Here is a 17,957-nt window from a genome sequence, read left to right as displayed (position 1 = left end):
ACAATAAATGACCTAAGATGTTCACCCGAAGAAGATTGGTTAAATAGATCATGGCACCCATGACTGTTAAAAAGCAGAGGTAAATAAACATGTGTTTATGTTATGAAAATCTAAGATATATTGCCTTTAAAAAGCAAGCTATAGAAGAGTGTGCGTGTGTGTGTGTGTGTGCGCGCGCGCGCGCACGCTACCATTCCTTTATAACCAAAGAGTCTATTAAAATCTACACAGGCTTACATATGATGAGCAAGTTACTGGAAGGCTTTGCAAGCACCCAGGAGAGTGGTGGCCTCTGGAGAGAGGGCAGGGGGCCCGGGCAAGACACAGGCTCACTTGGAATTGTAGGACCTCTGTACAGATTGACTTTCTCTTTTACTTGGAGTACAGGTTTTTTTAAGTTAAAAGCTATCTGGAGCTCTTTTAGATCATACAGATTATTGCAAATACAAGACACCCTTTTATTTCTTCACTTTTTCTTTTAAGGTAGAAAAAAATGACAGGGGCACTTAGGCTGGGAGAGAGAGCCACTGTTCTGCCTCCTCACACCTCATTTACCTTCAGCTGCCAGCTCAGGCCGAGGGAAAGGTTGGCAGACTTCAGGGACAGGTCGAGGGGAGTTATGAAACATGAGGAGAAGGTCCTGGAAAAAATGAGAGATATCCCACAGGGAAGGGAGATGCCTCTGGGAAAACTAAGAGTCAGTTGGAAAAAAAAAAAATTACAAGGGACAGAGATGGAAAACAAGACACATCAGGGCTGACATGAATAAGAAACAAGAAAAAAAATCTGTTTACATACTCAGACAGTCCTATTACAGTCAAACCAGCCAGAATCAAATATAATAACACACTTGTTTTTACAGCATAAATCAACATAATTCACCATAGCTGCAATTGTTATCTGGAACAAAAGCGAACAATGTGAGGCAATTAATTGAATCCCCTAAAAGTGGGCATGCAGGTTTACAGATGCCTAGAATACTCACTGCATTTACTTCCATCTTAGGCACAGAGAATAAAAAGCAGGTACAAGCATAAATATCAAAGGTAGTCTTCTGTGATTGCAAACATTTTCACCAGGATGCTAGGAAAACTTAAGTTTTGTTTGGCTTTGTGTCTCACTTATTACCTCTCCACAAGCACCAGGATGTTTAATTTTGGAAATATTTATAACTTAGAAGTCGTTTAACATGTTAAACTAATCTCTCATAATCCCAGTGAGAAAGTACATATGAAAAACGATAGATACCCTCTCATTTCATCTCCTCCTTGAAGGATATGAGAAATACTATCTTACACACTCCCCATTTCCAAAATCATCTGAAGTAAAATGTCATTTAACAGGTGCTGATTTTCACAGATCTGGTTAGTGTCAGAAAAGAGCTAGGGAGCACCAAGGCAACAACTGTGCTCTCTCTAAACAAAACAAACACACTTCCCCTGATACAGAATCAAAGCATCAGACGCTCGTGTATTGAAATGTTAAGAGCAAAATGTCTATTTCTACAAAGAAAGCCTCGTTCTCTCAGAGCTTTCTTTCCTCAAGGACGTATCTCCTTAGGAGATTTCTGAGAAGCAGCTGCAAGTTAACCAAGATGTCCCCCACGCACCACTCCACAGAGATGTATGCAAGACAAACCTGTATGGAAAATGACAGTGCTTTTCCTAAACCCTGAAGGAAGCCGGAGGTTTCGAAGCAATCCTTTGGCAGTCAGTCGGACGTGAATGGTGGATAAGGAGAATTTGGGAGACAACAACATGTCTTCAGATCAGGTGGAAAGACTTCACAGAAGAAACAGCTTCCAGGGACTATCACATACTGTCTTTGTAAACTCAGGACTCTTCAAAGCCAAGAAGTAACAGCGGGAGAAAACATGCCTACATAGCAAATGTCATTCCACTGCACATACACAAAAGAAAAAAAAAAAAAGTCCAGAGCTAGCCAAGTGTTCCTGGCTTCCGTTTTCACTTCCAGATGTTGCCAAAAACAATACCCTTCCTCTGACTAAAATCTCCTGTTAGCAGATTCAGCAGGAAGCAGCCTCTGAATTACATCACACTGTACATGCTTCGGGGTTGTTATGGTTTTCATCAGAGATGGTAAAGGGGAGGAGAAAGTGGGTGGTCTTAGAAGCTTTATATAACAACCAATAATGTCACGGATTCTCTCACTACTTGAAGGACTGCTCGCGGAAATTAACTACTTTGAGCACTTAATGCTTATCTAGGAATTAGGAGAAAATTAAGATTTCTTTTTAGTCATCTATATTCTGATTCAAAAAATTTTAATTATATTCATACTGATAACATGTAATTTTTTTCGAATATTTTGTATGTAAATCTATAGATAAACCCGATACTTTGGATACACTTATTTTTTTAAAAATGGCTTCAAGTAATAGACGTTCCCAGGTATGGTTTTTAATAAAACTTCTATTACTGACAGATTGGTAAAAGATTCAACTTTAATAGTCATGTTCTGAGGACCTCACTAATCAACAAAAAAGGTTAAGGCAATTTCTCTACCAGATGTAATATAATAGTTTCAGAGGAATAAAATTAATCAGGCCACATTCTCAAGACGACACTTACTGCTTTATCAGCTGCCCTTACGGAAAATCGGGTGGCCTCTCACAGTAACGTTTTGAGACTATAAACAAGCTAGGATCTGTTTTATTGGGATCTGTTAAATGTTTATCTTGGTAGTTTGTAAAAGTATATTAAAACATGATGGCAAAAACTAAAGGAAGATGAAGGTATGGATATAAGAAAAGTACCCTGCAACATGCTCACTTAAGCAAAGGTAATATTAATAATCAGGAATAACCCAATAACCCTTTTTTCATTTAAAAAAGAAAACAATGTGCAAAAAAGGATCTATGCTTGTTTCCAAGATTTCCTAAGAAAACAAGACTTAGAAATAAATGCAGAAAACGTTAGCTGTAAATAACCCTATTGAATGCTATTAAATGTGCAGGGAGTAGCTACTGTTTTTTAGAAAGTCTATGGAGCATTTACGGTGTGAAGAAGGAAGGAGATGGGCAGGAAAGGACATTCTGAATAATTCCTTCTCCCTCTTCCTCAACCCCGGAGCCTGCCATCTTAGAAGCTGTCAATAAGAGATACAAACCCAATTATCTATCAAGGGTTAGCTGTGGGAAAGGTACAACTTGTTGATACACACAGGATGGATCTTGAAAACACATCACACCCATGACAACAGAACCACAAATAACCACGGAATTAAAGAAAAACTACACTGAGATGTTGCCTCTTCATTCTATCACAGTTTATTATTAAACAATGGCCCTTTTCCCAGATTCTGCATATGAATATGCCATAACTACCTCTCCCCCTGCCTCCCCCCCCAGAAAAACTTGTAACAACTAAAATGTCAATCAGCATTACAATCATAAATAGAATGAAATTAAATATTGGTGTTAAAACCAGACCGGATACCACCCCATTTCAGATGTCATGCAGTTTTTTGTTTGTTTTTTCTTGTGAAATAATAGCAAACTCTAGATTATCCTGGTTAAAAGGGAAATCGTTTAGCCGAGACTACCCAAAAGAAGAAATTAGCAACGTGCCACCAACTCATCACATTCATTAAAAGTTTTTAACTACACTAAGCTATACCACAAATACCAGAAGTAAACGTCGCTAATGATCTTTTTAAACAGAACAAGGAACTGTAAGAATAAAAAGCAGTGCTAGTCAGAAATTCAAAAGTCAGAGAGTAGTCCTTGCTTGTGCACTCAGGTACACGTGCATGCGCGCACGCACACACACACACACGCACGCACACACATACACACGAAAGGCGGCGTACTAGATAAAAGACTTAACAGCCCCAGCAGGGTTTTCACGGCTTTCCCAACACAGTCTGCCCCCTGGTGGCAAGCGAGCGCAAGTGAGCCTTTCTATGAATGGTAACAGCCAACTCAGAATCTGGGGGCCAGGTACTCCCCTAAACATTTTATATGTATTCGCTCTTTTAAATAACTGAATGAGAGGTTATTGGGGAGTTAAAATTATTTTTATAACATACAAACTTTGGGGAGGGGTGGACCAGGAAGCTCGGATTTTATTTTATGTATTTCTTTAAAGATTTTATTTGTCAGAGAACACAAGCAGGGGGAGTGGCAGGCAGAGGGAGAAACAGGCTCCCCGCTGAGCAAGGAGCCTGATGCAGGGCTCCATCCCAGGAGTCTGGGATTGTGACGTGAGCCCAAGCCTGACGCTTAACTGACAGAGCCACCCAGGCATCCAGAAGCATGGATTTTAAAATTGACTCAAAAAGGTTCTTTTGATTACTTATTTGGTCAGTAATCACTTGTGCACAAGCATAGTTTCTGAAGTTATACCAACTATAGGAGAAGTACGTAAAGAGAAGTGCCCCTCTTTGTTATTATACAAAGTTTTCATTGAAGAGAATATCTAAAGATCAACAGGGACAGTAAACAAAAATTTAAGGAGCTTTTGTTACCCAAGAACAATGTTGTTACAGTTATGAAAATTAGGAATAAGATGAATTTCTATGAGGGGCAGCAAAGCTTGTGTTAGAATGTCAAGTGGGAAAAAAATCATGATTTAAAATTTAAACGTTAAAGAATAAGAAAATACTAAAGAACAAGAAAAAAATACTGAAGCAAGTATTCAAAAATGTCAGCAATGCTGAGAGCTGGAGTAGGCAGGATTTTCAGTTTCTTTGCCATAGGTTTCTCTATTTTCCCATTTTTTAAAAGAAGATCACAGAGTCCAAAAAAATAGACTCTTAAGTAAGGTGAAGTGACAGAATAGCTTTGGGAAAAGGGTACAGAATAAGCCAAGTTTCTATTAATGACACACAAAAAAAAATTTTAAATGGTGCAAAGTCTTTAGTAAGGCTTAATATGCAAACAAAAAAAGATATGAAATAGAAGATGTGAGTGTTTGGCAGGTCAATATGGTATAGTATCCTAGTACATTCAAGAGAACCAGATTCCACTGCAGTCTGTGTGGAAGTGTGTGTGTGCATGCGGGTGTGTGCGCGTGTGCACGTGGCACGGGTGGCTCATCAGACTCCATTTAGAGCACAATGATGTTCCGATTCTAGACAGGATTCAAGCATATGCTGTACGGGGCTGCTTAGATGCTGGGAAGTGCAAGCACGCCAGGACTGACGTGCTTACTGTTGATGATCATGAAGAATCTAGAAAAGATTAAAACTTAACCCAGGGATCCAACACGTCTGTCCAACATTCCCTGGAGCTCTAACACCAAGCGCACCCATCTTAATGTGTATCTCCTTGCTTTCCCTAACACCACACGACTGCCACATTTTCTCTATTTTTATGCCTTGTAATCTTTACTGTCTTACGTTCAAATCTCTGTTCCAATTGTAGGAAGCTCAACTCTGGGTCCAATTGTTCCAGAATGTCCTCCTCCTTAGTAGGAAGAAGAATGCCTATATTGTGAATATTTTAAAATTCACATAAAACAATTATAAAAAATTTAGGCTCCACCTACCTATAAGATTATAAGTTCTCCAAGACCAGTGACATTGCTTTTTAGTTCATTGGTCTCCAAAAAATGAAAGATGTTATGTTTTATCCATGTAAAATGTTTTTAAAAACAAACACCCATCTTCACCTTCACTGTGGGATATTTCTTAAAAAAAATAAAAGTTAAATTACCTATACATCACAATGCTCTCTAACCAATTTTTAAACTTAATACAAGGTCAATAAACTTCGTAAACTTAAAAACTTCTCACTTATCTTTCCAAGGCATTAGCCAACCCTCTATATTGCTTCTTAATGGCTTCAAAACTATCATTGAAATGTCAGTGAACATAATTTAAACAAGTGGTTTAACTTAAATGGGTGTTATTTAAATCATTCAGGTTGTTTCCAATCTTCCCCCCTTCTCCACAATTCTGAAAGGCAAAACATTAAAAAAAAATCAGTATTTTCCCTTTAAACAATACTGATAAATGGAATTCCTGGGTAGGAGACTTTTGTTCTATGTCCCCGTAGTGCCTCCAGAAAGGCTGTTATAATTTATCTACCCTCAGTGGTAATGTACGTGGTTCCTGTTCCTCACTCATTCACCAACCCCAGCTATTACCTTAAAAACATACAAGCACTGACAGCACATTATTTTAATGAGCCACTTGTAAACATTTTCATGTTTCCTAGCCCTTCAGACTTTTTATTTTGTGTCTGTCCGTTTACGTTTCTATGGCAGGGTCATCTTTACTTGTTGGTGTGAAAGAGTCCTTTCTGGAATAAATGTGTTTTATATCTTGTCCCAGTTTGTTGTGTGCTATTAACATTGTCTATAATTTTTGAGACATCACTGACAGAGAACATATTAGTTTCAGGTGTACATGATTCCATACTTGTATAGGTTGAAAAATAATCACCACAGTAAATCTACTTATGGTTAACATCCATCACCATGTTTATAATGTTTTTGACAAAAGGGAAGTCTAAAACTTTTGTTGTCGTAATTATTAATCTTTTCTTTTGTACTAATGTTCCTGGAAAAAGGCCTTATCTCTGTCTGAGTCTATATCCCTAGCACTTTTATTCTGCTTTTTGTTTAAAATCCCCATCAACATGGAATATTTTTGCATGTAGTGTGTGAAGTAGGAACCTCGTTCCTGCTGAAAAGAGAGCCTTTGTCCCAACAAGATTTGCTAAATAATCTACACTTTTCCCTGATGTTAAACACTAAATTTATCACATGTCAAAACAAATGCTTTTTCAGTAGGATAAAAGTTATACTCATAAACCGACACTGAAAGACAGGCTCATCCCTTTTTTCACCAGGGGAAATGCTGGCTACACCAGTATTAGCTCATCACCAGTATTAGCTCATCAGAGCAAGTTGCCTTGCTCTCAACTGTTTCCCAACACTTGGAAGTGGGGGTACAAAAAGCAACGCTATCTTCTTGTGCTGTATTTAGTAAATGGGTATGTAAGGAGCAGGGCATTTTCTAGTCTCCAAGGCAGACACCATGGCTCCTGAGTCTGATGATCTTGTGTAAAACAATCAGGGGGCTGGAAAAATACACCTCTCGTGGCCTGGTATCCCAAACAGCTTTAATGTGCGGTAGAACCAAGGTAATTATAGTATGTGGTATGTGTGACATCTTCCTTATAAACAGTAAGCCAAGTTTTATTTAGAATCGATGTTGGCTAAAATCTTTTAGCATCAGATTCTTCAAATAAATTACAGCAGCTAGTCCCCATGAGGATGGTTCTGGACTTTCAGTGGCTTTTCCTGCTTGCTTTACGGATTTAAAATAATTCCGCATCTTGCAAAAGAACTCAGAATAAGCCACTAGAATCCTAAGAATAATGGAAGGAATTCTCATCACCACCATCCCTAGCAGCAGAAGCAGCTACCATTTGAGAGCTTTTTATACAACAATTCTATGAAGTCAAAATTACTCCTATCCTGGGGATTATTCCTAGAACATTCCCATATTCCCAACTGAGAAATTTGAGACGTGGACAAGCTTAGCAACCAGCCTCAGGTCAGGACACAAGCAGAATGTGGCAAGACTAAGATTCAAACCAGTATTCAATGCCTCAGAAGTTTACTCTCTTTCTGCTCCTCTTTACTGTCTTAAGAAATAATGGAAGCGTCTTTGAAATAACTGATGAAAAGTTAAGCTAAAACAGTGAAATACACTTTTCACTATTACATTAGCCACAATTTAAAAATAATACCCCGTGTTGACCAGAGTACGGTGAAGCCAACACTCCTGTTGCAATCATGGTATAAAGGGATATGGGGCTTTAGGAAAACAGCTCAGTTATTCGAGTGAAAGGACTACAAATACACAGGTTTTGATTTACTTAAACTACTTTCAAGAATCTAGCCCAAGAAATTTCCCCAAACTTTGAAAGTGAGAATTGCCCATCATAGAATCATTTATGTATGTGATAGAGGTACCCCTGATATTTAAGAGGAAGAGTTAAAAGTTTCTGCATATGTTAAACGTAATAGTCAACAGAAGTGATTACTCATGTTAAGCAACAAAACAGGACATAAAGTTATCTGGATTTATTTAAAATCACAAAATTAAAAAAAAAAAAAGCTAAGGGGTGATATTTAAACCTCTACATGCTAAACTTTTTAGGATTTAGCAAACTGCTACAATTAACTGACCATTTTACTAAAGCAAAAAAATATGAAGAGATGGTTAGATTAATCTTCACCACTATTTGAAAAAAACTATCTCAAAGCCATTACATGATCCACCCCCAGGTCTTTGGCTATTTGGACACAACTCAACATCAAAGCTACTTCTCTAAAGGCACTGACTTCCTCAGTGGCTCATCATAATACTATGTTTGTCTTAAATAAGTAACCATCAACTAGGAAAATGAATGGAAAAGTCATGTTTATGAATTTTGAAAAAAATACATGTTCATGACACATACTTGAGATTAAACTGTAATGCAGACCCCTTAAAATACATCTTCTCCACTGCAGTTATTACAACATTGTTTATTGAGGGTTAATCGGAGACAGGAATTCTCTGACTCTTATACCTCATTTCTACTCCATAGAAAAAGGCTTTGCCAAAGAAAACCACAACATGATTCATAATTTCCACTTCTTTTCTCATTTAATCAGGAGTTAATTTGCTAATCTGATAACCATACTTGTCAAGGGTTACTGATACATCAAGGGTCAATGATATGCTTTGGAAATAAGGCATGATGTCAGACCAACATTGTGAAAAGGAAAAATGCCTAATGTTAATAGTTTATTATAGAAAAGGGATAATATGCTGGGATCATTTACTACGCCTATCAGAAAAAAATATCCTTTATAACAGTTTACATGATTATAGACCTGAGACATGAATGAAGAATGCCTTTCCGTGTTTCAGATTTAATTGAGATTAAGACAGGCATATGATTTATTTAGCCAGTACTTCTATTGTGACCAATATCAACAGCACCTTCTGAAGCATAGAAATGTTGCATACAAATACTCACCAAAAGAATTGCAAAACTTGTATTTTTAAAGCTATAAAAGTTATTGAAGGAAACTGAAGAAGATCTAACTAAAAGGGAAAACCTTCCACATTCATGGATCAAAATACCTGATCTTGTAAAAATGGCAATATTCCACAAATTCATCTACAGAGTCAATGCAATCTCTATCAAAACCCCAGCTGACTTCTTTGCATAAATGGACACTGACCCAAAAGTTCATATAGAAATTCAAGGAACCCAGAATAGTCATAAGAATCTTGAAAAAGAACAAGTTAGGAAATTTCACACTTCTTGATATGAAAGCTTATTATATACCACAGTAAGCAACAGTGTGGTATTAGCAAAGAGAGACATATAGATCCATGGAATAGATTCGAGAGCCCAGAAATAAATCCTCACGTTTATAGGCAACTGTTTTTAACAAAGGTGCCAAGACATTTCAACGATGGAAAGATGAATGTTTTCAACAAGATGCAGGGACAACTGGATATTGGCTGTAAATCAAGGAAGCTGGACCCTCTACTTTGTTTACAAAAATCAACTTACACTGGATCACAGGCCTAAGTCTAAGAGCTTAAAGTATAAAAATCTTATAAGAACATACAGGTATACATCTTCGCGACCTTGCACCAATCAATGGCTTCTTCCACAGAACATCAGAATCAGAGAGAGGATCGAGGCGGCCAAGTAGGAGAATCCTGAGCGTACCTCCTGCCCCAGACACACCAAGGCTTCAACTACATATACGACAACTCTCTGAGAATGTCCTCAAGACTAGAAGAACAGCTCTTCCGCGGACAAAGATAAAAAGGAAAAGCAACATGAAGAAGGGCAGGAGGGGCAAAGACACAGTTTCTTTGTGACTCATACCTCCAGCACAACAATACACCAGCAGCAGGAGGGCTATCACAGTCTTAGAGATCCTCCCTGACAAGCAAGGGGTTCAAGCCCCACATTGGGCACCTCTACCCTGAAAGGCCTGGCACCCAGAAACGAGTCCCTCACTGAAAATCAATAAGGCTTAAGGCTGGGAGAACTGAAGGGCTACAGAAAACCAAGACTCCGTTCTTAAAAGGCCTGTGCACAAACTTACTTGCTCTGAGACGTAGCAAAGCAGCAGTTTGAAAAGAACCTGGCCATGCATGAATGAGATTTGCTGACTAATTTCAGGGTATGTACTGAAGGGGCAGGGATCTGCAGGAACTTCCCCAGGACAGAAGTGCTAGCTGGTGCCATTTCTTGCCCTCCTGTCTAGCTGGCCTACCACTGGTGGGTACCAGTTCTGACACTCCCCATCTACAGTACCAGCACCACTTGCCTTGCCCCACACTCCTCCGTGGATGTGCCATATTCAACACAACTGTAACAGAAGACAAAGTGGCTCCAGCCCTACCTCACCCAGCACAAGAACCCAGATGGGACCAGTCTCCCCACACAAACTGAGAAGCTTTTACCTCCAACACCTAGCGGGAGCCTCAGACAGAATGATGCCCCGCTAAAGCAGCTCCTGCCAGGAATTGGAGGGGGACCAGCCCCAGCCATCAGTTTGCCTACAAGAGAAGTCACCCAATGAAAGAGGAATGAACACACAACCCAAAAAAGGAGACACCAATTGCTTGATTCTGATGACCAGAGGAGAATGTGCTTCTGGACCTCATAGGACACTTTCTATATAAAGCCAACCCTTCGAGACCAGGAGACATAGCTGATCTACCTAATACATAGAAACAAACATAGATAGTCAGGCAAAAAGAGGAGACAGGACTATGTTTCAAACAAAAGAACAAGACAAAACCTCAGAAAAAGAACTAAATGAAACAAAGATAAGCCACCTATCTGATAAAGAGATCAAAATAATGTTCATAAACTCATTTAACACAAGAGAAGTATGGAGGAACAGAGTGAGAACTTCAACAAGGAGATGGCTAACATTAAAAAAAAAAAATCGTAGCTCAGAATACAATAACTGAAATGCAAAATACACTAGAGAGAATCAACAGCAGATTACAGAATGCAGAAAAATGGATTAGTGACCTGGAAGACAGAGGAGTGGAAATGATCCAAGCTCAACAGCAAAAAGAAAAAAACATTTTTTAATGAGGGTAGCTTAAGAAACCTATAAGGTAACGTGAAGCATACTAACATTTGTCCCAGAAGGAGAAAAGACAGAGAAAGAGACAGAAAACTTATTTGAAGATATAATGGCTCAAAACTTTTCTAACCTGGGGAAGGAAACACACATCCAGGTCCAGCAAGCACAGAGAGCCCCAAACAAGATGAACCCGAAGACATTGACAAGAAAACACATTAATAGTTAGATGTAAAAAATGAAAGATAAGGAAGGGCACCTGGCTGGCTTAGCAGGTAGAGCACGCAACTCTCGATTTCGGAGGTGTGAGTTCAAGTCCCATGTTGGCTGTTGAGATTACTTAAAAATAAAATCTTTTAAAAAATGAAAGATAAGGAGAGAATCTTAAAAGCAGCAAGAGAAAAACAACTAGTTACGTACAAGGGAACCACCATGAGACTATCAGCTGACTTTGTAGCAGAAACTGCTGGTCAGAAAAAAGTGGCATGCTATACTCAAAGTCTGAAAAGAAAAAAAATCTACAACCAGAAGACTCTCCCCAGCCAGATTATCATTCAGAATTGAAGGGGGGATCAAAAGTTTCCCAGACAAACAAAACAAGGAGTGCATCACCATGAAGTTGGCCTTACAAGAAATGTTAGAGACCTCTTTAAGCAGAAAAGGTCATGAGGCACCTGAGTGGCTCAGTTGGTAAAGTGGCTAACTCTTGATTTTGGCTCAGGTCATGATCTTGGGTTTTGGGATTGGCCCCAAGTCAGGCTCTGTACTCTGCTTGAGATTCTCTCTCTTCTTCTCCCTCTGCCCCCTCCCCCTGTGCACACATGCTCACTCTCTCTCTAAAATAAATAAATAAATATTAAGGGTGGGGGGAAGGTCATAACCAGAAAAAAATAATGAAAGAAAAAAATTCTCACTGGTAAAAGCACACATATGGTAAAGATAGTGGGCCAATCACTTATAAAAATAGTATAAAGACTAAAAGACAAAGGCAGTAAAATCAATTGTATCCACAATAATTATTTTAGGTATGCCAAAATAAAAGGATGTAAAATGTGACATCAAGTACGTCAAACACAGACAGAGGGAGTAGAAATGTAGTGCTTAAAATGTTCAAACTTAAGTAACTACCAACTCAATATAAATTGCCATATATATGTGTGTGTATATGTATACACATACATGTGTGTCTATATATACATATGTGTGTATATGTGTATATATATACATATGTGTATGTATACGTATATATATACACATATACACACACACATTATATATGGTGTTATATATAAATCTCATGGTAACCACAAACCAAAGACCTATAAGAGATAAGCAAAAACTACAGAGAAAGGAATCCAAACAGAACACTAAAGAAAATCATCAAAACACAAGGGAAGAGAGCAAGAGAAGTAGAGGGCAACAGAAAAGAACCATAAAAATAATCAGAAAACAATAAAATGGCAATAAATACATACTTCTCACTGGTTAATTTTTACATGTAAATGGACTAAATGCTCCAATCAAAATACCGAGGCTAGTGGAATTGTTGAAAAAACAAGACCCAGGGGCGCCTGGGTGGCACAGCGGTTAAGCGTCTGCCTTCAGCTCAGGGCGTGATCCCATCGTTATGGGATCGAGCCCCACATCAGGCTCCTCCGCTATGGGCCTGCTTCTTCCTCTCCCACTCCCCCTGCCTTGTGTTCCCTCTCTCGCTGGCTGTCTCTCTCTGTCAAATAAATAAATAAAATCTTTTAAAAAAAAAAAAAAGAAAAAACAAGACCCATCTATATGTTGCATACAAAAGACTCCCTTCAGACCTAAGGACATACATCCTAAAAGTGAAGGGATAGAAAAAATATATATACCATGCAAATAGAAACAAAAAGAAAACTGGGATAGCAATACTTACATCAGACAAAGTAGACTTTACAACAAAGACTAATAAAGAAGGGAATTACATAATAAAGGGATCGATCCAACAAAAACAATTTAAAAATTATAAACATCAATGCACCCAACATCGGAGTACCTAAACAGATAAAGCCAATATTAACAGACATAAAGGGAGAAACTGAAAATAGTATAATAAGAGCAGGGGACTTTAACACTCCACTTACATAAGTAGGTATCATTCAGACAAAAATCGATAAGGAAATAGTAGCCTTAAAATTACAGACCAATATCCCTAGTGAACATCGATGCAAATATCCTCAACAATATGTTAGAAAACCAAATTCAACAATACATTAAAAGTATCAGACACCATGATCAAGTGAGGTTTATTCCAGATGTGCAATGATGGTTCAACATCCACAAATCAATCAACACGATACAACACCTTAACAAAATGAAGAATAAGTATCTACTGATTATCTCAATATATGCAGAAAAAGCACCTGACAAAATTTAACATCCATTTATTATAAAAACTCTCAAGAAAATGAGTATACTGGGAATATACCTCAGCATAATAAAGGCCATATATGACAAACCCACAGCTCACATCATACTCAACAGTGAAAAGCTGAAAGCTTTTCCTCTAAGAGCAGGACTAAGACAAGGATGCCCATGGTCATCACCTTTATTCAAAACGTTACCAGGAGTCAACTCAAAATGGTTTAAAGACCTAAATGTAAGACCTGAAACAATAAAATTAAAAGAAAACAGTCTTACCAATATTTTTTTTTTGGATCTGTCTCCTCAGCAAAGGGCAGTAAAAGAAAAACTAAGCAATTAGAACTGTATCAAACTAAAAAGCTTTTGCACAGCAAAGGAAACCATTAAAAAAATGAAAAGGCAACCCACTGAATGGGAGAATATATTTGCAAATGATATATCCAATAAGGAGTTAATATCCAAAATACATGAAGAATTTCTACAACTCAACACCAAAATGAAACAAAACAAAACCAAGAGTCCAATTAAAAAATCAGCAGAGGAACTGAACAGACATTTTCCCAGACATATAATAGATGAAGAACAGATACATGAAAAGATACTCAATGTTACTAATCATCAGGGAAATGCAAGATATTACCCTACACTCATCAGAATGGCTATTATTGAAAAGACAAGAAATAGCAAGTGTGGGTGAGGATATGAGGAAAAGAAAACCTACCTTCATGCAAGATTGATGGAACCTTTACTGGTGCGGCCACTATGGAAAACAGTATGGTGGTTCCTCAACAAATAAAAAATTGCAATACCATACAATCTAGCAATTCCACTTTTGGATATTTAGCTGAAGAACATGAAAACACTAATTTGAATAGATATATGCATCCTTATGTTCAGTGCAGCATTATTTGCAATAGCCAAGTGGAAGTAGCCTACGTGTCCATAGATAAATGAATGGATGAAGGTATGTGGTATAGACATACAATGGAATATTACGTAACCATAAAAAAGAATGAGAAAGCGAAAAGAGCAGGAGAGAATATTCACAAATCGTCTTTTTGATAAGGATCTAGTAATTCAGGTTATATATAAAGAACTCCTACAATTCAACAATACAAATAATTTTTAAATGGGCAAAGGATTTGAATAAATGTTTCCCCAAAGGGCCAATAAACACATGAGAAGATGCTCAACATTACTAGCCATCAGGGAAATGCTAATCAAAACCACAGCGAGATACCACCTCATAACCATCAAGCAAGTGTTGGCAAGAATGTGAAGGAACTAGACCCTCATACACTGTGGTGGAAATGTAAAATGGTACAGTCACTTTGGAAAACATTCTGGAAGTTTCTCAAATAGAGTTATACTGTCTAGCTTCCTATTAAATGTTATCTGATTTTCTAACATAAAATCATTCTATAGCATATTAGCTCTGTTTTTCTCTCAAATACCAGGATTACCAGAAATTTAAATTTTTCTTCAAAGTTAAAGAAAATAAAAATCTCAGTATGTATAGAATAGTTTGTGTGTGTGTGTGTGTTTTAATTAGAAAAGATCTAGTAAAAATAGATTCAAACTCAGGCTATTGGGAACCTTTAGAATTTAAATGACTCTGATGGTTGAGTCTTCTCTAGCTTTAAGAACTTACAAAAGGTTAACAACTGTGATGTAATTCCCTCACACATCCCTGTTTGATTAACCTGGAAACATCAAGGATATTAGTTATTCCCTTTATCAATATACCAACCCTATTTTCTTTAATTACTTCCTAAATATAGGGCCTCACAAACTTATACCTCCTGCCTAGCTCCCTGAAGAGAAGGCCCTTGTTCATCGCTGGCTCATTATTGTATCCTTAGCACTGGACACTGTCCCAAGCATGATGAACTGTAGTCAATGTGCTACAACACCTTTCTCCCTTCTAAACTGCTGTTCTAATCTTCGATGCATTTAGAAGCCACATAACTGTCTTATAAATGAATATTAAATTAGAGAATGCAGTAGTATATGGGGGCCTGATTAGCTACTGATCAAATGTAGGAACTGTAGTAAATACATTTTATGAATCTTTATGGCTTCTCAAGAGACAAAACTTTGAGGTCCGTTGTGCTTCAAATGGGTGAAGATGTTTTAAAGACAGATACAAGTTTGTTCAGTAGAAGTGTAAAAAAGAACAGGAAAATGTTAAACTGAACTGTTAAAAGGTGTTTAAAACCTGATACTGAGATTTAGCAATGAAACTATACAACTTTAAAAGAGCATTTATTGTAGAAAAAAGTATATTCTCCACTTTAGATCACATTTTGAAAATATCATTTTAAATAACTAAAATTGCCTGTTATTAATAAAACGTCCTTTTGTGTCAGATCGCTTGTTAATCAGGCTGACCAAGTTTTAACCTATGCTGGTCCAAGTCATAGGCAGTTAAGTTTATGCCACAAACCTGAAATTCTGTTTTAAGCAAAACAGTGAAAAAAAATCACTGTAAATATATTTAAATACTTGCAATGATAACATGACTTTACAAAAAGATTCTTTTTTCTCCCTCCATATTTAAAAGTTGTCACTTACCCACATTAAAAGCTGTAAATAGATTTTTTCTTGAGGAACCTAAAAAATAAAAGAAGTATTTGTAAAATACACATTTTGAGTGAAATATCACACAAAAATTTGCCATTTAAAAATATTTGCAAAACAAAAACCAAAAAATATTTTCAAAACAAAAAATTATTTTCAAAAATAATCCATTATCTAAATTTTAGGTTCCAGATGAGAAATACCACTGAAATACAATCAACTTCGTCAAGTATATTCTAGGTATAAAACGATACTCTAAATAACATCAGGATGAGAGTTTAAGGGTGATATGAATTCACTGTCACAAATAGGATAGGAAAACTAGAGTATTTTTTCAGTCAAGAACAGCCAGAGTGCAAATGTTAACAGTACTGAATTTGCACCCATATTACAGTTTATGCTATTCCACTGCTGACAGAGGAAAAAGGCAGGTCATTTATGAAAGACAGTCACTAACATGTGATTTCTAAATTGCCAGGCATTAAATCCAATTCACATCCTATTCAGCTAGGAAGGAAAGAATACTTAAGCTTCTTCTCCAAACTGACACAACATGAAACACAACCAGGGGATCCTTTCGCAATGTGTATGTATATCAAATCACCAAACATACTACAGTTTTGTCAATTATACATTAATAAATATGACCAAAATACAAGTAGTGGTAATACATACAGAGCTACAAAGATAAGTCACTACTTGACTTGCAGTCACTACAGACTGCTTCTACTTGACCAGAGATTAGCATTTCAAGAACATCATCACCTGCAGATTACTAGTTAGAATAGCTGCCACATTCTATAGTTGTAGAATTTCACATAGACCATAATCTCTTAAAATATGTGGCCATTAGGGGCGCCTGGGTGGTTCAGTTGGTTAAGCATCGAACTCTTGGTTTCAGCTCAGGTCATGATCTCAGGGTCGTGAGATCCAGCCCCGTGTCAGGCTCCATGCTCAGGAGTCTGCTTGAGATTCTCTCTCCCTCTCCCTCAGCCCCTCCCTCAGCCCCTCCCACAGCCCACTCACATGAAATAAACGGAAGAAAGGAAAGAAGGAGAAAATCTTTAAAAAAAAATGTGTGGTCATTATAAATGCAAATCATTCCTACTCAGGTAAAATGTGTATGACATAAAAGCCTGTAAATTCAATAGCAAGACATATTAGAAAACTGGAATTCCCTATTCCGTAAAGTTATCAGTGGAATCACGAAGTTCCAATTCTCTGGAAGTTATTTAGCATCGAAGTTGGACATCCCTTTTCAGTGACTGGTGTTATGTGTAGGCACTGTGGCTTTATCACCATCCATAAAAACTGCAGATTCACATACTGATGTCCTTCCAGCAAGAATGTCATCCCAGCAAAGGGTCATCTGACGCATTAGAAATGTATTTAAGACCATGGACAGATAAGAACCTGCCGGCACACCAAAGAATCTTTTTGCCAATATTTATGCCCATTTTCTCTTTAGCAGTGTGTAAAAGAGAAAGCATTGATAAATATTCACTAGGTGATTAACCTCAAGTTACCACAGGATTCTTTACATACATACACACAAACGTTGAGAAGAAGAACTGCAATGGAGGCTCTCACACTGCTGTGACAGACTAACACCTTTCTGGAAAAGTACTGAGTAACATGTTAACAATTTCACGAAGATTCATACAGTTTAACCAGGGATCCCTCTTTCAGGGGTACCCCATTAGAAGTCATTGGAATTTGAAGTAATGAAAGTTCACGCTCGAAAATGTTCGCTCACCTCAATATTATGTGCCACGGTAAAAGTCAGAAATTGTCCAGGAACTAAGGAATTGGAAGACAGACTATGGCATAGCCATGGAAAACGAAGCGGCTCTTGCGATAAGCCACACAGTAAGAAGCAAGACACGG

General features: G+C 37.5%; 1 protein-coding gene across 6 annotated transcripts in view; it reads right to left on the bottom strand.

Annotated features, from left to right (window-relative positions):
• MTUS1 (microtubule associated scaffold protein 1) overlaps window positions 1-17,957 on the bottom strand; it is a 174,338-nt gene that overhangs the window by 60,670 nt on the left and 95,711 nt on the right. For 4 of the 6 annotated variants that reach the window (XM_002923790.4, XM_002923791.4, XM_034647490.1 and 1 more), the window contains one exon: window positions 16,065-16,103. The exons of 1 other annotated variant lie outside the window; for it this stretch is intronic. In XM_002923790.4, coding sequence (XP_002923836.1) covers window positions 16,065-16,103 — 39 coding nt within the window. Of the gene's footprint in view, window positions 1-1,638; window positions 2,060-16,064; window positions 16,104-17,957 lie in introns of those variants that run through there. One more of the 6 variants, XM_011230528.3, reaches the window with a different exon arrangement.

Source organism: Ailuropoda melanoleuca, chromosome 18 (genome assembly GCF_002007445.2).
Source record: "Ailuropoda melanoleuca isolate Jingjing chromosome 18, ASM200744v2, whole genome shotgun sequence".
In the NCBI taxonomy this organism is placed as follows: Eukaryota; Metazoa; Chordata; class Mammalia; order Carnivora; family Ursidae; genus Ailuropoda; species Ailuropoda melanoleuca.
This window is presented reverse-complemented; position numbering and strand designations above follow the sequence as displayed.